At 46.8% G+C, this 26,001-nt stretch overlaps 1 protein-coding gene across 3 annotated transcripts in view; it reads left to right on the top strand.

Annotated features, from left to right (window-relative positions):
* Positions 1-26,001, top strand: part of RBM20 (RNA binding motif protein 20) — a 204,087-nt gene that overhangs the window by 163,234 nt on the left and 14,852 nt on the right. For all 3 annotated transcript variants that reach the window (XM_010332997.3, XM_039465363.2, XM_010332999.3), the window contains exons 7-12: positions 971-1,102; positions 11,120-11,199; positions 12,985-13,654; positions 20,983-21,087; positions 22,519-23,179; positions 24,740-24,874. In XM_010332997.3, the coding sequence (XP_010331299.2) occupies positions 971-1,102; positions 11,120-11,199; positions 12,985-13,654; positions 20,983-21,087; positions 22,519-23,179; positions 24,740-24,874 (1,783 nt within the window). The remainder of the gene's footprint in view (positions 1-970; positions 1,103-11,119; positions 11,200-12,984; positions 13,655-20,982; positions 21,088-22,518; positions 23,180-24,739; positions 24,875-26,001) is intronic.

Genomic DNA, 26,001 nt, shown 5'->3' on the forward strand with positions numbered 1-26,001 from the left:
GGATCAGTACATCATCAGTATAGTACAAACCAAATAATTCAAGAAACAATAGCAGCAACAAATTTGCCACACCAGCTACTGGGGTAAATTGATGCACAGTTAAAACGGTCTCTTTGGAACTCTCAGTAGACACAGATTGAATGGAAAACCCATTTCTCTGTGTTTTATCAGAACAGTTAAATAAAGAAGAAAGATGCTGTGGAAACATAATTGGGGAGTTTTCCTTTTTCTATAACTCATGACAACATGGCCTTCTTTCAAGCCTAGGGGTTTGTGAGCTGCCGAGTTTTGAGAATGTTTCTTTCTTTGTATGGGAAGTAAGAACTCAAATAACTAAAGCTTGTGTCTCTTGCTGTCACCATCACCACCAAATAGCAAGTTTTATAGGGATCAACCCAAGGCCACATATGCAACTGCCCCTCCAAGGAAATGTGGGTTAGTGGACTCTCCCATCTCAGAGGGGTTCCATGGCACAATGTATCCTAAGACAGACACATAATTAAGACCAATGTCTGTTAACCCTGGGGATCAGGAAAGGGCCATCTTATAATGAGCTGTTTTGGTGATGTTAATAAAAAGGTCTCTTTGAACAGATGGTATCAAAGAGATCTCTCCTTTGTACTGACTTTTCTTTTTCCTTTTAAGTGAGGTATAAAACACATACTCTACAGTTCATAATGTACACTCATCCTACGTGTACAATTCCATTAATTTTTTTACATGTGTACACCCATATAATTAACACCAAGGTAAAGATATAGAGCATTTCCAGAGTGTCAGCTTTCTTTATGCTTATTCTCCATCAGTACCCCATCCCCACCCCAGAGAGAAGCTCAGTGCTAATTCTTGTCACCATTGATTATTCTTGCCTGTTCTTGAACTTCAGATACATGGAATCATACCTTTTACTGACTTTTTTTTAAAGACCATTAAAGTCAGATCCAATGGCTGTCCTTTCTTTCTTTCTTAGGCCTTTTTAGAGATGGCTTACACAGAAGCTGCGCAGGCCATGGTCCAGTATTATCAAGAAAAATCTGCTGTGATCAATGGTGAGAAGTTGCTCATTCGGATGTCCAAGAGATACAAGGAATTGCAGCTCAAGGTAAAGCATTATCTTGTTCATTTAGTCATTCAGCAGGCACCAGATGAGTTTCTCCTCCTTGTGAGGCACTGACCTAAATGCTGGTGGAAAGGAGAGGATAGGAAAAGATTCAGAAATTACACACTGCCTTTGAGGATCTCACTTGGGAAGGCAAACCACTGCAGCATGGCAAGAAAAGTGCTCTCGATGTAAATACGAAATGCAAAGAGATGCTTGAGATGACCTGGGAGCCCAGGAAGATTTTCCAGAAGAAGGTGTTTAAAGGGGAAGTCTTAAAGGAAGAAGTCAGGAGGGAAAAGAGCTGGGTGTTCCAGGCATAGACCCTTGAATGCAACCTTCTCTACCTACACAGACCTTCAGTAACTTTTTATTCCTCTGTCATGCCCTTGATCTCTTGTTCTCTTCTCTTTCCTTCATATTTATGTCTTAAGCCTCATAAAAGTCCTTCTAAGCAGTCCTTGACTGAATTGGCCACTGTCAGAACTCTGGGATGAATTCAAATAGTTCCAAACCAGGCTTTGCTTTTGTTTTAGCTGATCTACGTTTCTTTCTTTTCTTTCCTTCTTGTTTAATTGCAAAGTATAAGAGAACACACAGATAAATGGCTGATTATGTATTGTACAGTTTAAAAAGTAATAACATCTCATAAATCCCATAAAACCACCACCAAAGTCAAGAAATAGAATATGGACAGCACCCAGAAGCTCCTGTGAGTCCGTCCTCATGTTCAACCCTTCCCTCTCCACTCTCCTGACTTCCACGATAATCATATCTGTGCTTTTCCTTATAGTTCTATCACCTGTATATGCCTCCCTAAACATTATGGTTTAGTTTTGTCTGTTTTTGAACTTTATGTAAATGGAATCATGCTGTGTTCTTACAGATCTTGCTTCTTTCATTCAACATAATGGCATCCATGTTGTTGGGCATGTCTATGTATTTTCATTGTTATATACATTACCATTGTATGGCTATACACTTTATCCGTTCTACTCTTGATGGACATTTGAGTTGTTTTACGGACAAAGCTAATCTGAACCTTCTCAAACATGTCATCTTGGTATATATGCACATGTGCATAAAACTAGAGGTACATACGTAACTAGGACTGAGACACTGCATCCTAAGGCATGCTTACCTCAACTTTCCTGGATGATAGCAAGCTCTTTCCAAAATTTGTTGTCTCAACTTTGTCCTCCTACTAGTAAGGTGTAAGAGTTTTCAGTGGTCCACATTCTTGCTAACCCATTGTCTTGTTTAACTTTTAAATTTTTGCCTGTCTTGGGAGAGTATCATGGTTTATCAAAGCTTTATATTTTATTCTCCTAATTGGGCATAAACTTTTTCATCTGTTTATTGACTGTTCCATCTGGATCTTCTGTGGTGGGATGTTTCTTTTCAAGTCATTGTCCATGTTTTTCCTTTTGTGTTATGTCTTTTTTTTTTTTTTTTTTGAGACAGAGTCTTGCTCTATCGCCAGGCTGGAGTGCAGTGGCACGATCTTGGCTCACTGCAACCTCCGCCTCCTGGGTTCAAGCAATTGTCCTGCCTCAGCCTCCTGAGTAGCTGAGACTACAGACACGTGCCACCATGCCCAGCTAATTTTTGTATTTTTTTTTTTTAGTAGAGATGGGGTTTTACCACGTTGGCCAGGATGGTCTCCATCTCTTGACCTCGTGATCTGCCCACCTCGGCCTCAGCATTGTGTCTTCTTAATGGTTTGCAGGAGTTCTCTTAACTGAATAACCAAGTCTAATTTGGATTCATTATAATTAAGGCTATATTTGTGTTTAAATCTACCCTCTTATTTTGTGCTTTCTGCTGTTTCATTTAATGGGATTTTTTCCTGTTTACTCTAGCTCATTCCACATTGACTTAGGGTCCACTTTGTCCAAGAACCACAGGCCTTAATCCACCTTCAAAGTTGAAGTCAAAAGACAAAGGCTCAGTGGATGTTTCTGGCTAGTGCTGACATTCTGACGAGTCTACCTACATAGACGAGTACTGTGTCAGCTAGCTTCCAGAGTCCTGGAACTGCCTCGCTTGCATCATTGCCTCTCAAGTTCCGTTTCTGACAGTTCTCCTTCAGGCAGAACCTGGCTTGTTTTGTTTTGTTTTGTTTTGTTTCTAATGGAAGTATATTGCTACTTTCAGACAAGTAAGGATCCCACCCCATTTTGTATGCAGCCAAAGTTTCTGTTCTCCTGGATTCTCCCCTGAGGGCTAGAATTGAATTTCTACACTAAGTTCCCAGTGGAGCTTTGGTCTCCAAATGAGATGTTGTCATAAGTTTCTAATTAGGATTAACAGCCTTAACTGGCTTCTTAAAGTACCAAAGCATAGTAACCTTCCTAAGGGAGTGTGGGGTGGTGCAAAAACCATGGGTTAAAGAGGTCAGATACTTTCAGCAAATGTTCACTGAGGGCTCACCACAAGTGGAACTGGGCCAGGTGCCACAGAGGTAGAGGTAGCAAGCTGGTGAGGAGCTCAGTCTGGTGGGAGAAAGAGCAAATAAACATAGAACCTCTGACAACCGTGTGACCTATGCCAGATTGGAAGGTGGTGATGTCAGCTTGGGCTCTATCCCTTCCTGCTTTAGTGAGCTTTGACAAGTTGCTTAACCTCTGTGAACCTCAGTTTCCAGATCAGGAAAGGACCATACTTGAGTTATGTGTGACTTTAAGCATTTTTTTCATATGTTATCTTTTGAGTCTCATAATCACCCTACCCTGTGAGGTGTATAGGGTGGATAATAGCAGTAATGATCAGAGTACAACAATAACAATAATATATACCTTTAATTGAGTCCTGGTACTCTGGGACAAGAAATGTATCAACCACTTTACATACATTATTTAATCCTGACCTCAGTCATGTTAGACAGGTATTATCTCAGCTTTACAGTTGAGGAATCTGAAGCTAATAGAAGTTCACTAACTTGCCCAGGATTGTATTTGGCTTCTGGAAGAGCTACAATTAAAACTTGGTAGTTTCAGTTTTGTACTAAAGCTGCATTGTTAATAGTGTGTTATTATGATGTCTGTTGTCTGCATGAAAAAAACCTGAGAAATCAAGTACTTTGCATATAGTCACCCAGCCGGGAAGCAGCAGAGATAGTATTGTAACAGAGCTTCTCAGGCTTCAGTGTGCGTACAAATCACTCGTGGATGTTGTTAAAATGCAGTTTGATTCAGCTTGTCTAGGGCAGTGCTGATATTGTGTATTTCTAACGAGGTCCCAAGACATGCAGCTGCTGGTCCTCAGAGCACACTTTAAACATTGTTTTCCCATCTTAAACAGGGCTTTTCTGCTCTCCAAGCTGCCATATTCCCTGGTAGGGTCATTGTGAAGGTCACATGGAATAACAGATGTGAAAACATCTTAAAGTATGTTCCCACTACATAGTAATGCACGCTTTATGGTCCCTATGTTGATATGAATCAGCTGCAACTCTCTCTGCAAGTAACAGAAATTCATCTCCATTTAGCATGTCAGCTTCAGTTAAATATATATATATATATATATATATATATATATATATATATACACACACACACACACACACACATGAATTCATGTAAATGAAAAGTCCGGGAATAACTCTGGCTGCAGGTATGGCTGGATTCAGGACACAGACACCTTCATGACGACTTGGTTTCCCTCCACTCTGCCCTCTGCTCTTTTGGCTTTGTTTATTGGGGGCTCCCTGGGATGGGCCAGGCTCTCTCCTCTAGGTGGCATGATGGCTACGGTGACCCCAGCAGTTCTTTCTCCCCTTCCATTTCCTTCAACAAGAGGAAGCCAGAGTTTTTCCTAGAAGCTCCCACAAAAGTCCTGGGACTTTTGAGAGAGTCAGTCTGACGGGACCAGCTTAGCACCGTTGCACATCCCTGAACTCATCTTTGGCCAGGCCTAGGCCATGCTGTGATTGGCTGGACCCGTGTCATCTGCTACATCCTCCGAGCTGGGGCAGAGACCCACGTAGAGCTCTGGAGCAAGAGGAGGGAGGAACAGCTGCTGTCAGGAGGAGGGAGAGTGGCTACTGGGAAGGCACAGGGCAAACGGTGTATCCACGTGTGTCTCTGGGCCAAAGGGGCCACACATGGGGTCCCACCAGGGTTAGCAGAGGTGGGGAGAAATTCTGATCGCTCTTTCTTCTCTGACTTTATCTTTCACTCGCCAGGCAAAAAGCAGGGAGAGGCAGGAGAGATTTTCAGGTATTTTTCATTTCCTCTCTTGAATATTTTCTCATGCACATATCTTATATCGCCCCATACTTCCTGTGGCAAAGGTTCTGTTCCTCAGCATATTTGAGGCAGAACCTTCCACAGAACAGATGTTTGAGAAATATGCAAAATGAATGAGAAAGAGAAAACCTGAAGGAACAATAAAAAGTGAGTTCTCTTCTTCCTGCAGACCTGGACAAGACCACTGGAATCTTTTTGGGGTTGTTCTATAGAAACTTTGTCAGTAAGTATGGAATCGTAATTTCTTTGATGCAGAAGCGAACTTGGAATAATTTAAACCAGTGTTTCCCAGTTGCTTCATCAGAGAGTCATCAGGGGATTTTTTGTGGGGCAGTCCGCTTGCCCAGAGATTCTCCTTCAATAGGCTTGGGGTGGGAATGAGACTCCCAGATGCTTTGGAGGGCAGAGGGCCTGGTTTTGGAGTCACTGGTCTTGCCAGTCTCCTCACTACAGAGGGAGCTTCTGGCCCTGGGAAGCAGTCTTGTGAATGCTCCGTGGTGCTCTCAGTTGGGAAGATGATTGAGAGTCTTGTCTATGTAGTAATAGTTACAAAGCATACAAGCCATGGTTCTCACTTGGGGAGAAGAGTTCACTCTCCAATTGGGAGACGAGTTCACTCTCCAATTGGGAGACAAATTATTCTTGTGCAAATTGCACAAGATTTAAACATGGCAAAAGGTAGTGTGACTGAGGGGTGTGTAAAAGGGAGGAGATTCTGAAGCAAAGCCTTGAAGAAGAGGAGAATTAGCTCAAGAGAGAAGGGGCTTCCAGGCGGGAGGAGGGTGAGTGAGGATGTCGAGCCTAGAAAGCCTGGTCATGTTGAAATAGTCAGGGCTGCGTCAACAGGATCTGGCTGAGGTGAGTTCTGGGCTCATCTGGAAGGTTTCAGCATCTTCCCAGGACTCTTGAAGTGTGTAAAACAGTTGTGGAGTCATCAGAGGGCATGAAACTCTCCAGCAGCTCCCTCATGTTGCCCAAGCACTCTGTGACTTTTATGGGTATAGCCTGACATGCCCTGAGGCTTTTGGTGGATGCCAGATGGGCCTCATTAACCCACCTTTACAGGTGGAGAAAGTATTTCCCATAGACGATGAACCTTGATCCTGGGTGACCCAGCCAGGTGGGGGAAGAGCTGGGGCTGCTCTTCCTGGGTTGAGATTCCGAGTTGTGGTGCCTCCCTCTTAATATGCCAACACTTCTCTAGGACTGCATGGGGCTTGGAATCTCACCCTTGTCTTAAAAGCAGCAAGATGGGTTAACTCTGAGCGCTGTAGATGGTCCCTTGTGGGATTGTTGAGCGGGATCACACAGAATGGATGAAAAGATAACAATGTCTGACCGTTGCTCCAAAATAATATTGGGGGTAGGGAAAGAGGGTGGTGAGTACAGATGTGTATTAGTCCATTCTCACACTGCTATGAAGAGCTACCTCACGGTGGCTCACGCCTGTAATTCTAGCACTTTGGGAGTCTGAGGTGGGTAAATCATTCGAGGTCAGGAGTTCAAGACAAGCCTGGCCAACATGATGAAACCTAAACTAAAAATACACAAATTAGCTGGGTGTGGTGGCATGCACCTGTAATCCCAGTTACTGAGGAAGCAAAAGCAGGAGAATCGCTTGAACCCAGAAGACAGAGGCTGCAGTGAGCCAGGATTGTGCCACTGCATTCCAGCCTGAGCCACGGAGTGAGACACCATCTCAAAAAAAAAAAAAAAACCTACCTAGGTTGGTAATTTATAAAGAAAAGAGGTTTAATTGGCTCACGGTTCCCCAGGCTGTACAGGAAGTATGGCTGGGGAGGCCTCAGGAAACCTTCAATATGGTGGAAGGCAAAGGGGAAGTAGGCGTGTCTTTCATGGCCAGAGCAGAAGGAAGAGTGGGAGCAGGGAGATGCTACACACTTTTAAACAACCAGATCTCATGAGAACTCTATCACAAGAGCAGTACTAGGGGAATGGTGCTAAACCATTAAAAACCACCTGCATAATCCAGTCACCTCCTTCCAGGCCCCACCTTCACCATTTGAGATTACAATGGAACATGAGATTTGGGTGGGGGCACAGAACCAAACCATGTCAAGATGCAACAAGATTGGTTAGCATTGTTGAAGTTGGGTAGTGGATTCTTAGGGGTTCAGTAAAACATTCTCCCTACTTTTCTGTATATTTGAAATTTTCTATAATAAGGTAACCAAAATTTTATCATAGACCCACTCTATTCTCTCCTATTTCAATTTTTCTGGGGTGGTTATAACTTTATTTCACCTGCCCTCTTTATACCTTCAACCACAGGATACAGAGGCTGGCCAAAGAGGAAGGTGGGGAGAATTTTCTTCAGGCTTTCAGAAGTCGATTATCTTATCTGAAAATCTTCAGCTACTTCTGTCCCCTTTTCAGATAGCAGCTGGTCCAGAGAACACAAACAATTTGCCATTACCACCTAAAATAGCAGAACGGATGCCCTGATGCTCAGGAGGGATCACAGTACCTGTGACCACTAGCCCCACCATGTAGTATTTGCAGATTCGTATTCATTCTCTGCAGCTACATCTGTCCGTCTCTCCAGCCATGCATCCTGGGATGGGTGTTAGGGAACACCTGTTCCATGCCAGGCTCTGTGCTGGTGTTGTCTGTATAAAGATCATCAGCCCAGGGGGCCCCTCACTGGGGACCTGGGATCCAGACAGAAGTAACTCCAGGAGGTGCTGGGTTGAAAGTGACCCCAGAAGGAAGTTCTGTGGTTAGGAAAATAAGGGGCAGAGGAATGTTGACGCCAAAAAGAGGCTCTTGTAGGTCTACTCTAACTGCATCTCTTTGACCCCAGGGAAACTGCATGGGCCACCAGAGGATGTTTTCCTCTGGGGTGTCTCATCAGCCTGCTCTGCCCCTCATCAGGGGCACCCAGATGGGAAGGGTCTGGGGGTGCTGTCTGTGATAACCAAGGTGCAGAAGGGACTAAGAGCTTAAGGAATGCCTCTGGCCCTGACATTGGCCTGACCTGCTCCTGCCTCCATGTGCATGAGCCCCACCCTCACAGTCACTCTGTCCTGGGTAATTTGCAAAACCTCAGCCGCTCTCTGCCAAGAACATCCTCCTCCCACTTCTGTTTTTCCTGGATCTGGGCTGGAAGAAATAATCAGGAGGATATGAGGTTCCAGAAGAGCAGAAGAAAACTGGAATCTTGGAGGCTCTTTTTACAACAGGAAGTTCCCAATCCAACCCCCATGGGGAATTTTATTTTTATGTTCTGAAGAGCTGCCATGTATATTTATCCCAGTTTGGGGGCACATTCTTTACCCTTGGTCTGTTCTAGCTTGGCAGTGCAAGCCACAGATTTGGGAGGGACCTGGGTTGTGGTGTCCCGGGAGATGGCAAATCTCATGACATTGTCTTGATCCTGATGGCTCCCACCAGCTTTCCCAAGCTCTGCTGCTCCCTTGGTGCCTGTATGAAGGCAGCGCTGAGGCAGGTCCTCTCAGGGACCAGCCATCCCATCTGGCTTTCCCTGGATGACACAGTAGCTGGAATCCATTGTGTGGCCCGGGGTGGACAGGCACGAGGAAGACCGGCTTGGTGGGATCCACATTAAGTGCAGTCAGCTCCAAATGAGCCTTCTTCTTTTACCCCAAGTGACAACCAACTCTGGCTGATCTCTAGCCACACGGTGGGGTAGAAGGACACATCCTGGGCAGCAGCCTTCTTCTCGGCTGATGCCAACAGCCCTGGTTTCTATCCTTGTTTGGCCCTGGGTCTCTGCTTGTGGTCCAGTTTAAGCGGCTGAGGTGCTGGAGGCCAGTGTGAGTCTTGGGTGATCTGGTTATTTCCAGGTGGCCCCTTCATGTGCTTTACAGAAGGTCAGTCTCTACAGCTCATTTGACATAAGGGACCATTTGCCAAAGTTGTGGTGCCTTTTCCAGTGGACATCCTGCTCAGTGCTAAGTTCCTGGGCCTTGTCTTGAATGGGGGTTTGGCTGACTTCTTAACCTCTGACTTCTTCACAAGCACAGATAAAGGAGTCACTGCCTTCTCTTTAACTCTTTCATTTAGCATCTCCATATGACAAGAGGTCCCTCCTTCACTTGAACATTTTATGTCTCTTCCCTGTGTCCTAGCGCTGACCTCTCTCCCTGAAACTGCAGAGGCAGCTCCTCCTTCATTCTCACCTTTACTCTGTGTTTTTCCCAGCCCAACCCTCTATCTCAACAATAACAGATAATCAACCATGCCACTCAGAGTACTCATACCATGCTAGTCCAGCTGGATCACATCTCTGGACCTGGGTTTCCCATCTGTCAAATGAGATACTGATGCTTTTAAACATTGTATGGCTCTTATTGCATGATTTAGCTGGGTGTAGTGGTTCATGTCTATAATCCCTGCACTTTGGGAAGCCAAAGTGGGAGGATCACTTGAGCCCAGGAGTTCACGATCAGCCCTGGCAATATAGCAAGACCCAGTCTTTATAAAAACTAAAAAAATTAGCCATGCGTGGTGGTGAGCCCCTGTAGTCCCAGCTACTTTGGAGGCTGAAGTGGAAGGATCACTTGAGCCTGGGAGGTTGAGGCTTTCAGTGAGCTGTGATTGTGCCACTGCACTCCAGCCTGAGTGACAGAACAAGACCCCGTTTCTTTAAAAAAAAGAAAATTGCCCTTTGTAAATTACGTAGAAAACATCAAGGATAAAAAGCAGTTGATTACGTTTAATAAAAGCCATTATCAAAAGTTTACATCAACTGAGGTTTTTAGTCTCAGTCTTTTTAAAAAATCAGCTTTATTTATTGAGATATAACTCACATTCCATAAAATTCACCCTGCTTGGTAGATTTTTATCTAAGGGATGAATTCTGCATAGTCTTTAGGAAGATACTCCTGACTTATCTTTTATGCTTATGAATTTCTTTCTAAAAATCATTTATTATTTACTTATTTTGGTTATTGTATGTCCATTCTGGGTTTAGGAAAGGGCTTTGGTTGGGAACGGGGGGCTGGGGTTGGTCCTGTCCTGGCATAGCCCCATCTAATGATCTCTAGGAAGGGTGGAGCGCTGGCTGGCAACCATCCTCAGCTGTGAAGCCTGACTCCCAGCTGTGCCATCCTCCTCACAGATTTACTTTGAGCATCGGCTGATCCCTGCACATGAGATGTTGATGGGGGCACAGGGCATGGAAGGAAACTTGGAGTTTAAATACCTGGTGTCAGGTCCTGGTTCTTTTCACTATCTGTGTGACCTTGAAGTGCTTCTGAACCCAACACAACTCGAAGAGTCACCATCTGCATGGAACACAAGGTGGCAGAGGCCCTGCCTCAATCTCTCTGGCTTTAAGTTTCCACAGATCTAAAAGGTGGAGGTAGCAATCAATGATCTTCAAGTCTCTCCAGGTTTATAATGCATGCCTGCCTGCCTTCCTTCCTTCCCTCCCTCCCTCCATCCTTCTCTCCCTCTCTTTCTTTCACATTTTAAATGTTTTTTTTTTATTCAGGCAGAGGTGGGTATTAACAAATGCTGCTTGTCCCCAGCAGGTGGATGTGAACACCAGGCTCCTTCCTTCCCCAGCTCGACGGACCACTCAGTGTTCCCTGGCTCGCTCGGTCCTACCCGGTTCAGCGTCATACTCCCACTCATCCATTGGATTGTACTTTTTGTCTTCCCTACACAAGGCACATTGTCCCTTTTGGCGGACCAGGCAATGAATGACCCAGGTCAGAGCTGCTTCCCTCTGGTGTTTGCAAGGCCATCTCTGATCTGATGGTGATCTCTCTGACTTTGCTAGAAACCCGGGAAGGCTGTGGCTGCCATCATCCAGGACATCCATTCCCAGAGGGAGAGGGACCTGTTCCGGGAAGCAGACAGGTGAGGCCCAGCCCTAAGTCTCCAGGCAGGTTCTGGGTAGTGGGAACACACTCCTGTTTCTCATTCTTAGGGGTGTTTGAGTCACACTGTGCCCTGCTCTTGCCCCTAACCCATCTATCTGCTTTCCTGGGTCCTACCTTTCCATGTTCCCCATGAGGAACAGCAGTCCAGTTCAGACATGCTGCTCAGGTTAACCTTAGGAGAATGCTGGGCTTCCCTTCATCTGTTCCACCTTTGCTGAAAAATAATATAGGAAAAGGTCTGTTAACATTTGGCCCTTTGGGGCAAGTCTACACCCTACTAAAATAGCCTAAAAGTAGTGTGTGTGTGTGTGTGTGTGTGTGTGTGTGTACGTGTGTGTGTGTGTGTACGTGTGTACATGTGGCTTCTTGGTTTTTCACGAGCTGAATGTGGATGTAAAAAGTAGAATGTAGATGGTTCAAAAAAAACAATCAGTTACATCAACAGTCACTTTCTCTGAACATTGAATATAGTCAGTTTTCCAACCTATTTCTTCCAATTGAAGTTTGTGATCAGGCCAGCTGGAGCTACAGGTTGACCACTGTCACTCCCCTACAAAGACAGTTCCTGTGGGGAGCCAAGGTAGAAAACTGCAGGAGCAGGCACCTGGCTGGCGCGTCCTGGGATTCTTGCTGGGGTGGCCGCAGATGGTTCTCTCAGTTCCTGGTAGAGGGCACAAGCCCAGGCTGTTTCCCCCATGATGGTCAAGGCAGCCTGGTCCTAGCAAGATGCTCCTCGGTGTCCCCTTGTCAGTGAGGGCTGTGTGGTTTTCCCGTGTTTGGGAACGAAATGAAAAAATGCCCATCCTTTTAGAAGATTGGATATATGACTCAGTTGACCTGCTTAATAACCAAACAGGCTTCAGAGTGCCTGTGTATCTGTGTATGTGTATATCACTGTATGTAACTGTTCAGGCTTGGAATCTGTATTTGTTTATTCATTTGTCTGTTTTGTTAAAATTGTGGTTATTTGGGTGTTTTAAAGACATGTGAAACCACATCTTGCCACCTGCAATTCTGCAGCAGAGTGGAGGGGGTTTAGGAAGTCTTGCTCTGAAACTTACACAGTTTGGGGTCCTCGTCTGGGTTTCAGTTTTTTCATCTTAAACATGTGTAGGTCAGAGTTCTAGAGTCTCTTCCAACCCTAAAATGCCTTCCTAATTCTTTCTTTAACCTCTGAGCCTGCCTTCCTCAATAATTAGCATCGCTTTTCCATGCATAGACTGACCTGAGAAATTCATGAGAAAAGTGGAGGCTAAGAGGTTGGCTTCATTCTGATAGAGCCCAAATGTAGGTGTGGCTTCAAGTCTTGTAGCTAAGGGGCTGGCTAATGGCACCCAGGGTTAAGCAGCCTTACCCACTAGGCTGGACTAGGGCAGTCTTGGCCCCCAGTACCCACCCTGCACACCCCCAGGAGGAGAGTCAGAGGTCCACTCCCTGAGCATAGCTCACTTCTAAGAGAAGGCAAGCTGGAGCAGAGCCAAAGCAACCCAGTTCTTCTTCCTAGTTCCCAGAAGCAGAAAGTGTAAAAGGGCAGAGCCGCGGCCAGTGCTGTACTTAGGCAAAGTCCTCCTCGCAGAGGCCAGGAGGGAGGAAAAGGCTTTCTTCTTCCCAAGCACCGTCTCTGGGTCTGTACAGTTGGGAGTTAAAAGGGTGCACAGTCACATGCACAGTATATCTCAGGGAGAGACTGTGTATCTGTGTGTGGGTGGGGTGGGATAGGAGGTATGAGGATTCTAAATCCTGCCCCTTGTCTCCCTCGCAGATATGGCCCAGAAAGGCCACGGTCTCGTAGTCCAGTGAGCCGGTCACTCTCCCCGAGGTGCCACACTCCGAGCTTCACCTCCTGCAGCTCTTCCCACAGCCCTCCAGGCCCCTCCCGGGCTGACTGGGGCAATGGCCGTGACTCCTGGGAGCACTCTCCCTATGCCAGGAGGGAGGAAGAACGAGACCCGGCTCCCTGGAGGGAGAACGGTGATGACAAGAGGGACAGGACGGACCCCTGGACACATGATCGTAAACACCACCCCCGGCAACTGGACAAGGCGGAGTTGGACGAGCGACCAGAAGGAGGGAGGCCCCACCGGGAAAAGTACCTGAGGTCTGGGTCTCCCAACCTGCCCCACGCTGGGTCCAGCTACAAAAGCCGCGAAGATGGCTACTACCGGAAAGAGCCCAAAGCCAAGTCGGACAAGTATCTGAAGCAGCAGCAAGATGCCCTTGGGAGGTCCAGGAGGAAAGACGAGGTCAGGCTACGGGAAAGCAGACACCCCCATCCCGATGACTCAGGCAAGGAAGATGGGCTGGGGCCAAGGGTCACTAGGGCCCCTGAGGGCGTCAAGTCCAAGCAGAATGAGAAAAATAAAACCAAGAGACCAGATGGAGACCAAGAAGGAGCTGACGATAGAAAAGAAAACACAATGGCAGAGAATGAGGTAATGATCAATCTCTTCCCCAGGTAAGGCAAGGAAGGCCCTGAAGGAGAATAATCGTAATAATATGATGATGATGAACATTTATTGAATGAATGAACATTACTGGCTATTTACTATGTGCTAGGCACTCTGCGAGACACTTAATCTCAATGAATTCATTTAATCCTCCCAGGTTTTGAGTATCAGCGTTTGAGCTTCGTACCATTGTTACTGCAGATGAGGAAACTGAGGCACAGAGAACTTACCTTATTTGTCCAGGAACACACAGTCAGGAAATGGCAGACACAGAATTATACCCAGGAGATCTGGCCCGAAATCCCACAGCACCTGTTGCCTTTGTTAGAAGTTAGGGCGGCACATGATGGAAAGGCCTGTAGTCCTGTTTGTCCAGAAAGGAGTGGCCCTGAGGTGTTTGCACCCAAAGAGTCTGCCAAGGGAGATTAAATATTTGGTCTATTCTGTCTCCCTCCTGCCAAAATCATTTACCAATCCTGGAGCTCTGATGAGAGGCGGTAAAGGAGACGCCGCCGCCACCCACTAAGTTAAACTGGGTGCCCAGGGCTGGCCACAGTGTTTTACCTCCACTCTAATAAAAAGTGCACAGCAGCTCACACCTGTATTCCCAGCACTTTGGGAGGCCGAGGCAAGCAGATCACCTGAGGTTAGGAGTTCGAGACCAGCCTGGTCAACATGGTAAAACCCCATCTCTACTAAAAATACAAAAATTAGCCAGGTGTGGTGGTGCATACCTCCCAGTTACTCAGGAGGCTGAGGCAGGAGAATCACTTTAACCCAGGAGGTGGAGGTTGCAATGAGCCAAGATCACACCACTGCACTCCAGCCTGGGTGACAAGAGCGAAACTCCATCTCCAAAAAGCAAAAGAAAAAGGATGGTAATTGGCTGGCACCTTCATTCCAGCATCTGAAAAGTCTGAGGACTTGTATCAGTACTTCAGTTCATACAGGGGTGTCACAAAAAGGATCCTGGGTACCAGGTTTAGATTCTAACCTGGCTTATGCTTCCTTCTTGCCAGAGCCTTCTGTATTTAAGTAGGGGTGGGATAAGTGAGGTTTGGCAATCTGCATAAGGAGCCTGATTTTTAAAAGCCTCCACACATATCTTCTAGTCATTCTGACCTGGGAGTTGGTGACAATACTAAGTCCAAATAAGGAGCCCAAATCTCAACTGCATGAATACTAGAGTCAACCTTTTGGATTCGACTTCAGCATTCATTCCCACATGAATAGATGGAGTACCACTTTGCCAGGTGGTGTGCTAGGTGTAGGCGAGCCACAGGTGAATAGGATACAGTCCATATTACAGCAGAGAAGGAAGTCCAGTGGTGGAAACAGACCTATTAATATAAAAATAATTTGCATACAGTGGGATTCACATTGGCATTTACCGCGGATGAGCTGCTTTGTGGGCAATTATTAGCTCTGCACAGGGATAGGAGAAGAGCTCTCAGAGAAGGTGACATTTGACCTGAGTATTAAAAGCAGAAAAAGCAGTTTGGGCTCTTTTTTTTTTATTGAGATGGAGTCTCACTGTTGCTCAGGCTGAAGTACAGTGGTGTGGTCTTGGCTCACTGAAACCTCCATCTACCGGGTTCAAGTGATTCTCCTGCCTCAGCCCTGAGTAGTAGCTGGAATTACAGGCACACACCACCATGCCTGGCTAATTTTTATCTTTTTAGTAGAGACGGGGTTTCACCAAGTTAGACTGGTCTCGAACTCCTGACCTCATGATCCACCCACCTCGGCCTCCCAAAGTGCTGGGATTACAGGCAGGAGCCACTGTGCTCAGCTGGGGTTCTTGTTAGAAGCAGCAGCAAGGGCAAAAGTGAAAAAGAAAGACTGTTTTGAAGAATCTAGAGATATTTGGCATGGCTGCTTCTTTAGGGCATATTAGGGATAATATTTTTAAAGAGTAAAGTCATGACTCTGGTGCAAATATATAATGAATACATGTCAAATGTTTTATTCAACTCATTAACTAATGAGGGCATCATACAATCCAAAAACCAACTCAAAAGAGAATCCAAAGAGTAGGCAACATATACAGGCAATCAGGAATGCAGATATTAATTTGCTAATAGGTGTAAAAGGGGCCCCTTCCACAGGGGCAGAGAATCAGTTGCATCTCCAACAGAGACAATTCATTTGCATCTCTAGGAACAAGAATCATTTGTATTAGGATCTGATTTCTGCAACTTAAACAGTTGTAAAATAGCTCAGTTCAACATAATGAAAGGTGAAGACTCATATAGAATCAGATACCCTGAAAGGATGTGCTAGACGAATGCTCAGTGTTCCAGTGAAAGCACACCAGTAATCTTTTTTCATCCATTACAGAGTTGGCCACAGTTTGTCCTAACTGGCACAGCAGGGGGAAGCACAGGAGATGAGATTAGGGAAGAGGGTGAGATGTGCTCATGGAAGACACAGTGTGCTTCACCAAGGACTTGAACTCGGTTCAAAGGACCTGGTGAACCAGTGGACATTTTTAAAAGTATATCTGCTTGGAGGTGACCAAGTTGCTGGCGATGGGAGATGGGCAGAGAGCAAGAGTTGGCAGGGGCTCAAGGAAAGCCTGGGCTTCATGTGGCTACAACCAGCCTGCCAACCCTCTGTCCCCCAAGGCTGAGGGGTGAAGCTGCTCCCTGTGCTTCTACTCACACTCCTGAGACTCTGCTCCGGCCACCCCATTCCTCCTACGGATTCACCATCCTGCTCTCATTGGCTTCTATAACACTGCACATGTAAGGTGACACTATGTGTCATCCACAGAGCCCCTGATGGAAAAAGAGTCTCAGAAAGCCCCAAGGGTTTCCCCATAGTTCTGTTGGTCAAGTTGGTTCTGCCTCTTACAGCCCTGGAGTGGGATCAGTAAAGACTTACTGGGGCCCCTCACAGAATGTTTCCGTAGGTTTGGAGCCAGGGATCCAACGCTGTGTGTTGGAATGACAGCAGAACAGAGAGTATTTTGCATTGTCCTCAAACTCTGTATGATGAACTGGAGAAAAGCCCAGACCCCAGAGGACTTCCCCAGGAGTCAGACATAGGTGGCAACTGAACTTGGGAATGAAGGCAGCAGGGCTTGCTGTCCTTCCAGTGCACCAGGAGCCTCCCGAGCCTTCGCGGGTGCTGCTGCTGCTGCCAAGGAGCCACAAGTCTACCCGGCTTGCTCCTCACCTCTTTTGTTTTTACTCATGCCCACATTCTCCATTTTCCTTGGCCACTGCATGCAATTTCAACACCCCAACCCATTCCCCTTCCTCCCACCACTGTAGACCACCTCAACACCCAACCCATTCCTCTTCCTCTCGCCACTGCAGACCATCTGAACACCCCAACCCATTCCCCTTCCTCCCACCACTGCAGAGCAACTCAACACCCCAACCCATTCTCTCCCTCCCACCACTGCAGAGCAACTCAATACCCCAACCCATTCTCTCCCTCCCACCACTGCAGAGCAACTCAACACCCCAACCCATCCCCTCTCTCTCCCTGCTTTTCTGTCTTTGGCAGCATTTGCCATCTTCAAACCTATCACTTAATGTCTTTATTTTATTTAATGTCTATTGTCACCCCGAGCTGTCACGTGTAACTTTCACAAGGCAGGAAGTTTTGTCTGTTGTGTTCACTGCTGTGTTCCGGGTCCCTAGAGTAGGGCTTGGCACACAGCAGGTGTCCAGTGGGTACCTGCTGAAGGTATGGAGGATGGGATCAAGACTCTGGAGGCAAAGGCCTGGTTCATGAGAATCAGGTCACACCCTGTTTTCTTCTGCTTGTTTTCTTGTTTATAAAATGGGTGTGATCACAAGGCTATTGTCGTACTTTAAAGAGCTCATGTTCATAAAGAATCCTGAGCTGTCTGGAGAAAGTGCCCCTGGTGGAGAAGCCAGTGTGTGTGCTGTGGTTGTGGGTGGCCGCATCCATACCTGTAACCCAGTCCTGGCCACAGAAGGGGGAAGGAAATCAAGTCACAGATAAGGAAAACATGGGGAAGAAACACTGCTACGTCCTGCTGGGACAGGGGTCTGAGGGTGGCAGGCCCAGGTGCCCAGAGAAGGGAAGCCAGGCCAGTGTGATGGGACCATGGCTGACTGAGGAAGCTGTACCATCTGTGGGGCCGGAGCCACCACTCAGCTCCATTCTACGGCCACCATGCAGGAATGCACACCATGCTGTTAAATATCTCCCTTTTCTTAGAGCAAGACAAACGTCTAGTACAGACCAAAACATACCTGTTGACCAGATGCCCTCCAAGAGCCCCAGAATGTCACCCCTGGTATAACTGATCCATAAGAGGGTTTTTTTCTTTTCTTTTCTTTTCTTTTTTTGAGATGGAGTCTCACTCTATTGCCCAGTGGCACAATCTTAGCTCATTGCAACCTCTGCTTCTGAGTTCAAGCGATTCTCCTGCCTCAGCCTCCTCAGTAGCTGGGACTACAGTCACGTGACATCACGCCCTGCTAATTTTTTTGTATTTTTAGTAGAGAGGGGGTTTCACCGTGTTAGCCAGGATAGTCTTGATCTCCTCACCTCATGATCCGACCACCTTGGCCTCCCAAAGTGCTGGGATTACAGGCGTGAGCCATGACGCCTGGTTGAGGAGATTTTTAAAACCCTTATGCGTGCTTCAGAGCCTAGACAAGATCCAGCCTTGCGGGAAGACAGGTGCAAACTTGTCATTCACCCCACCCCCTTCTACCAATTTTATTCTTATATTGACCAAGATTTGTGGAGCGCCTGTGCTGGGGTCACAGTTAGTGACACTGAAATGTCCCCTGGGCTCATGGAGCTCACAGTCTAGTGAGAGAAATGCTAATCCAGTGATTTCTCAGATGAACAGAAGAGCTTGAGTATGAAGCGCTAAGAAGGAGAAGAAGGCGCACAATGCTGTGAGTGCCTGTTGTAAATCTGAGGCTTCCTGAGTGGGGCTGCGACTGTTGAGATTTGGGGGAATGGTGAGTACTGACTGGGTGAAAAGCCAGCAGGCAGAGGGAGCAGTATGCACAAGGGCCTGTTTGCAGTTCCAGGGCTCCAGCGTTGCCATAGCAGAGAGCTGAAGTTAGAGTAACAGGAGATGAGGCCCACTTACCAACAGGGACTGTGCTATACAGGGCCTTGTAGGGAGACTGAAGATTTTTGTCTTTATCCTAAGTACCAGGGGAAGCAAATGAAGTATTTAAGCAAGAAAATGCTGTGAGGAGGCCAGGCATGGTGGCTCACGCCTGTAATCCCAGCACTTTGGGAGGCCGAGGTGGGAGGATCACTTGAGGTCAGGAGTTCAAGACCAGCCTGGCCAACATGGTAAAACCCCATCTCTACTAAAAATTAAAAAAAAAAAAAAATTAGCTGGGCTTGGTGGCAAATGCCTGTAATCCCAGCTACTCGGGAGGCTGAGGCAGCAGAATCACTGGAACCCGGGAGGCAGAGGTTGCAGTGAGCCAAGATCACACCATTGTACTCCAGCCTGGACGACAAGAGTAAAACTCCATCTCAGAGAAAAAGAAAAGAAAAAATACGGTGAGGATGGGATCGTTTTTGCAATTTGGAGTCATCATTCTTGATTGCCTTGGGAAGAATATGGGGGAGGGTACAGAGCAGAAGTGGGAGACCAGTTTGGAAGTGGTTCAGTAGCCCCGGGCCTGAGGCGGCAGAGCCCGGCTTGCAACAGTTGGCACCTAATGTCTCAGTCTGTGAGCTGGTATGGGCAGCTGGGGGCACCCGTTGCAGGGGTCTGTTCCCCTTAAGCTGCTGCTCTCTCCTGGAAGTGATCCCAGAGCAAGCAGTGGAAGCCCTGAAAGATTGTTTCCTTTGCCTGCAGGGAGGAAGAGCAGGGGTCTGCTTGGTGGAGGGCTTTCAGCCCGGCTGGCAAGACCGTCCCTGCCTCTCCCAACTTGAACTGGAGGGGGTCCCTTTACTGTGTTGATCTGGGAGTGTGGCTGCAGGAACTGCTTGGGAAGGGTAAGGATTGTTTATCTTGACAAGAGAGGGCCATGGATAGTTGATTCAGGGGGATAAAAATAAAGTCACCTGTTGGCGGAAGCTATAATAGCCAAAAATGTATTTGTAGCTGCTTTACACTCAGGCTAGCACAGTAGACTTCAGCAGAGCCTTCTGTGGAATCTCCCACACCAAACACTGGAAAGAGAAAGGACTTGAGGATCTGAACCACCTGTCCCTGTCCGGTGATAACTGGTGAAACCGGTCAGCCCTGAGCTTCTGCTCCAGCTGGCTCCTAGTAAGCTCAAGGGGGTGTGTCTGTAAGAAATCAGAACTAGAGTGGTTTATTTCAACCAACCTCAGCCAAGAATGTCCTAGAACTGCAGCTTGCCCCCCAGAAAGCCCAGAAGTAGTTATTGATTTGGTGGCCGAAGTTTAAGTCATGGGAGAATATCCCCCAGAAACTTCTGACATGGGGGTTGGCAAAGTTTTCTACAAAGGACCAGATAGTAAATATTTTAGCCTGTGTGGGCCAAGAGGCGAAATGGAGGATTTTATGTAGGCACTTCTATAATCACTTAAAATGTAGTTATTTAAACATGCAAAATTCATTCTTAGCTCACAAGCTATATAAAAACAGGCAGCAGGTCAGACTTGGCCTGCAGACTAGTTTTCTGACCTCTGTCTTAAAGGCTGGTTAAAGGCCTTAATTCTCAAACAAAACACCTGCTTTCAATTGTTCAGTTTCACAGACATGGGCACTACTGTGAGGGTCCTTATCTGGGGGAAGAGAATAGAAGGAAGGAGGAAAGGGGATGCTAGTCTGGGCTATGATTCCAGGACAAAGGGCAAAAGAAAGGTGTGAGGGCACACTGATTGGGTGATAACACCCTTTCTGCCTGTAAGTGTCCTGAATGACTTTTTCACAGCCAAGATGACTCCGCTGGGGAAATGTCACCATGATGTTTAACACCAAGGTCTTGTCCGGCCCAAGTCAGTTCAAGTTTGGCTGCTTCTACTCCTCCTAAAAAATAAATAAATAAATAAAATAAAAATAAAAAAAACCCAGTTTGACAGGGATTTCTGCCCCCTAAAGACATCAGGCCAGGCTTCAAGATATTTCTCTGCCTTTATTTGTCTGTGTGACTGTAATTAAGCAAATTACATAACCTCTCTGAACCTCAGTTTTCTAATCTGTAAAATGAAGAGGATAACAGCAGCTGCCTCCAAGGGGTTCTGGGAGGATAAAGGAAATAAATGCTGTGTGTGAAACCATCTGAACAGCTGGAACCTGCGTTCAGTATCATTCTTTTTTTCTTCTCCCTGTCACTGTTCACTGTTGATTTGGTTTACTCTGTTATTCCTTTGATAAGGCTGGAAAAGAGGAACAGGAGGGCGTGGAAGAAAGCCCTCATTCAATGGGCAAGCAGGAGAAAGAAACAGAGTTCTCTGATCCAGAAAACACAAGGACAAAGAAGGTAAAGTTTCAGATTCTGCACTTCTGCCGTGAGGGACTGAGTCTCAGGAGTCTCCCTTTTGCCCGATGATGTCCTGCTGAATGGAATATGGCTGAGACCCCACTGTTGGTTCCATGAATGAACCAGTCCTCCTAGCACTACTTCAGAGGAGTGGCTGTGCCTGGAATCTTCTGACAGTTTTTAACTGAAGCAATCTTTACCCACATGTCTGGGCTCTGCTCACTCTCCAGCAACTTGGCTGTGTTCCTACGAGGAAACATGTGCCCAAAAAAAGACTCAGGCTTCAGAGCCAGGCTCCCAAAATAGACGAGTCCCTTGGCGGGGACGGGGCACGATGCTACTTTGGGCGCTCAGGCTGGGGCCCTGACTTCAGCAGGCCCGACCCTAGGATTAACAACACATCCAGGGTGCCTATACAGATTGTTTTACTTAATTAAAATTTAAAAATCCAGTTACAGTTCTCCTGGGCTGGGGCTGTCCCAACAAAAAGAAATGTCCTTGGAATGGGGCCAGCTTCATGCCTTTCCGGTCAGGAGAGGCGGGACAGATGTATATCACTGGCAGGGAAACTGATTTCCTAAACCCGTCTGTGGAGTCCTTAGTCCATGGGCTGCTGCAGATGCCAAGGGGAAAGTTCTAGGAGGGGCCGAGTAGGAGGAGCCCTGGCTGTGGAAGTGTATGTACCCCTGCTGGGAGAGGGTGGTTGGGGGAATTCTGTGAGGGGCTTTGCCACAGTTACATTTAGTGACGCCCCACATGTAAGAAAGATGCTCCCGGCCGGGTGCGGTGGCTCACGCCTGTAATCCCAGCACTTTGAGAGGCCGAGTTGGGCGCATCACAAGGTCAAGAGATCGAAATCATCCTGGCCAACATAGTGAACCCCCGTCTCTACTAAAAATACAAAAATTAGCTGGGCATGGTGGCGCACGCCTGTAGTCCCAGCTACTTGGGAGGCTGAGACAGGAGAATTGCTTGAACCTGGGAGGTGGAGGTTGCAGGGAGGCGGAGGTTGCAGTGAGAAGAGGTCATGCTACTGCACTCCAGCCTGGCGCCTGGCAATGGAGCAAGACTCTGTCTCAAAAAAAAAGAAAAGAAAAGAAAAAAACAAAAAGAAAGATGCTCCCAGTAAGTATTTAGAGTTTATAACTTAATTATTCATGCATTCAAAAACTGTATATTGAGCACCTATTGTCACTTTAAATATGGTGGATTAAGCACTAAAGGTCTATTCCAAATTTTGAGCATCACCCTAAGGATGAGTTGGTGCTGTGGGACTTGAGTGGTTCACAGTCATTAGCCAGTAATTGTCCTAGGTAGAGGTAAGAATGCTCAGGTTCTTCCTGATTTGAGGGGTCCTCACAGTCAAGGCTTGTGCCTTCTGGTTGAATGCTCTCGCCTACCCTCTGACCTGCATTTTGCATTTTTGTACAGGAACAAGATTGGGAGAGTGAAAGTGAGGCAGAGGGGGAGAGCTGGTACCCCACTAACATGGAGGAGCTGGTGACGGTGGACGAGGTGGGGGAAGAAGAAGATTTTATAATGGAACCAGACATCCCAGAGCTGGAAGAAATCATGCCCATTGAGCAGAAAGATGAAATCAGCCCAGAAACATGTCCATGTGTGACAACCACCTTAGACCTAGAGCTGGCCAAGGATTTCCCCAAGGAGGGAGTCAAGGCCGTGGGGAATGGGGCTGCAGAAATCAGCCTCAAGTCACCCAGAGAACTGCCCTCTGCTTCCACAAGCTGTCCCAGTGACATGGACGTGGAAATGCCTGGCCTAAATCTGGATGCTGAGCGGAAGCCAGCTGAAAGTGAGACAGGCCTCTCCCTGGAGGATTCAGATTGCTACGAGAAGGAGGCAAAGGGAGTGGAGAGCTCAGATGTTCATCCAGCTCCTACAGTCCAGCAAATGTCTTCCCCTAAGCCAGCAGACGAGAGGGCCCGGCAGTCAAGCCCGTTTGTCGATGATTGCAAGACCAGGGGGACCCCCGAAGATGGGGCTTGTGAAGACAGCCCCCTGGAGGAGAAAGCCAGCCCCCCCACTGAAACTGACCTCCAAAGCCAAGCTTGCCAAGGAGTGTTGACCCCGGGTAACTACCTCCCCTTTCCTCACGGGTGGTCGGGTTGATTGGACCCCTGCTCACCTGATGAAGTCTGGGCATGTGCAGGCTGTAATGAACATAAGTAAGGTTTCAACTAGCATTCAAGCGGGTGCAGAAAGTGATCGAGCAACAAGAGGCGAGCCTCTAAAAGCCTGGCTAAACTGTGAGAGATTTTAGGCAAGTGGTGTAAGGGAAGTCAGATAGGAGGCTGCATGTGTTCTGAGAAGCAAACTCAGGGCAGACTTTTCTGCATTTACAGGAGCCCAGATGGACTGGGACAACTAAAATTAGCTTGAGTTATCAGCAAAAGGAGATCAGGAGGAGCCTCTCGTGCATGCACAGCAGAGGACCACCCAGGCTGTTATTTCTGTGATGGGGGCAGAAGTGTGGGAGGCAAGAAAGGAGTGGAAGGAGAAGGAATAGGGATCCCTAAAGGGGACAGCGGTTCCCCTTCTTACTACCTCACACCCATTTTTTTGCTAGGATCTGGCAGTGATACAGGTCTTGTTTCAGAATCTTCTCTGACTCCATTGAAGGTGATGTTTTGTGCCTATGCCCGGCACTGTGACATCATGAAAGAGAGAGTTTAAAATAGGCTAAGCCCTGTCTTCTCTGCCAAGTGGAACCTAAGATCCATCAAGGGGCAGCGGGGGAGGGAGGGTTAGTAGCCTTTAAGATTCTCACTGTGAAAATAATTAGAGATTCGCTTTACAGAAAGCCTGCAGCACACTAGAGGTTGAAGTGAGGGTTGGGGGCAGAAAAGACAGAGGAAACTCTTAAAAATGAACACTCCAACCCAGAGCCCTGTGGGTGGCATGAGCTGTTAGGTAACTGGGAGGCTTGGGGTTTTTTCCATGTCAAGCTGACCTGAGCTGTTTTTTACCTGCATGGATCTGAGTCTCCATGGAAACCCTGCCATGAAATGCCTTCTTGTTGCCAGAGAAACCTGAGGCCCAGGCTCTGTCTAGAGAAGGCAAGAAAAAAGGAGCAGTGAAATCTTCACCTCACTCCGACTGAACCCCTTTTATTTTGCAGTATAGACTCAACATGTGGCAATGTTAGAGGCTCATTAGCTGAGCCAGGGCTTGGGGTTCATATTTAATAACAGCTTGACAAGCTTGGGGAGAGAATGGCATTGCCTGTTTTGCTCGCCTCGGTGGACATCAGCACAATTTTTGCCCGTCAGTAATTCCTCTGCCTGCAGAGATGGAATGATACTGAGATGGGAGGCATGGGGGCTGGATCTTCCCAATTGAAGGCAGCAGTAGCCCATCCCCCCGGGCCAGATGCAAAGATTTGGCAAGTTTTATTGTGTGTGGCATTCTTTTGGCAGTGGAAAAAGCTCTTAATGACAGTGCCTTGGTTCTAATTAGCAGCCACTGTCCCAGCCTTATGTGATTAAGCAGTCCAAGGGACAATCCCCAATCATACTATGCATTATAGAATTTCATGGATTCTTTGAGACATGTTGTATTTCTTTCTTTCTTTCTTTCTTTCTTTCTTTCTTTCTTTTTTTTTTTTTTTTTTGTCTTGGCTCATATTTTGCAGAAAACTCCAGGTACATGGAAGTGAAATCTCTGGAGGTGAGGTCACCAGAGTACAGTGAAGTGGAACTGAAACAGCCCCTTTCTTTGCCCTCCTGGGAATCAGAGGATGTGTTCAGTGAACTTAGCATTCCTCTAGGTAAGCAAAACACAGCCCTTCCTGAAATTCGGATCTAGGAAATAACAGTTCCATAGCAACCTCTAAGAGCTTGAGAGGGTTTTTTTTTTTTTTTTTTTTTTTGGTCATTTTGTTTTCATTGTTTTTTGTTCTTTTGAGACAAGTTCTCACTCTGTCACCCAGGCTGTAGTGCAGTGGCGTGATCTCAGCTCACTGCAGCCTCAAATTCCTGGGCTCAAGTGATCCTCCCATCTCAGCCTCCCTAGTAGCTGAGACTACAGGTGCACACCACCATGGCCTGGCTGAATTTTTAATTTTTTTTTTTTTTTTTTTTTTTTTGTAGAGATGGGGTTTCCGTGTGTGGCCCAGGCTGGTCTTCAACTCCTGGGCTCAAGCGATCCTCTTGCCTCAGCCTCCCAAAGTGCTAGGATTACAGGCATGAGCCAGTGCACCTGGCCTATTATTTCAAATGTATGATGCAATAACCTAGATTTGCAAGGGGTGGCTGTCAAGTTTCTTGCAATTTCAGTCTTCCATAATAGACTAGATACTTCATGAAAACAGGCCTTTAATAGCACTGCCCAGGGACCCAGAGCTAAGAGGGTCTGTTTTTCCTCTTGGGGAATGCTTTGTTTTTGATGACACTAAGCTTTAAGCCTAGCCCTTATTCAGGCAGGAAAGCAGATGCCCAGCAGCCTCCATAAAGTCAACAGAAACGCGCATCTTCTGCTACTGTTCATTGCTCTAGCCCTTCCCAGAACAATGCTACATTTTTTTCTCTTTAAAGTACCAACTTTTCTGAAGCAATGATGCTGAATACACTGTGTTTGGGGCAGACTCCCCTAGTTTGTAGAAGGAGTATTGAACAGAGACCTGGGTTTCTGTCCTTTCTACTTCTGGGTGACTGTGTGCCCTCAGATAAGTCATACCCCTTCTTGAGCCTTAGTTTCCTCACCTGTAATCTGGACAGTGATTTCTTCAATGGTGGAAGTACTGGGAATGAAGAGGGGAGGGAGTTTGCTAATGGAATCACCTGGGAATGAATCTCTTTTCAAAGAGGAGAATTAAGCAGAGTTTCAGGGTAAGGAGTGAAGGTACTTTAAGAAAATTCCCTGGGAGATTCTGACACAACCATTAACCCAGCAACT

Source organism: Saimiri boliviensis, chromosome 12, assembly GCF_048565385.1.
Source record: "Saimiri boliviensis isolate mSaiBol1 chromosome 12, mSaiBol1.pri, whole genome shotgun sequence".
Lineage (NCBI taxonomy): Eukaryota > Metazoa > Chordata > Mammalia > Primates > Cebidae > Saimiri > Saimiri boliviensis.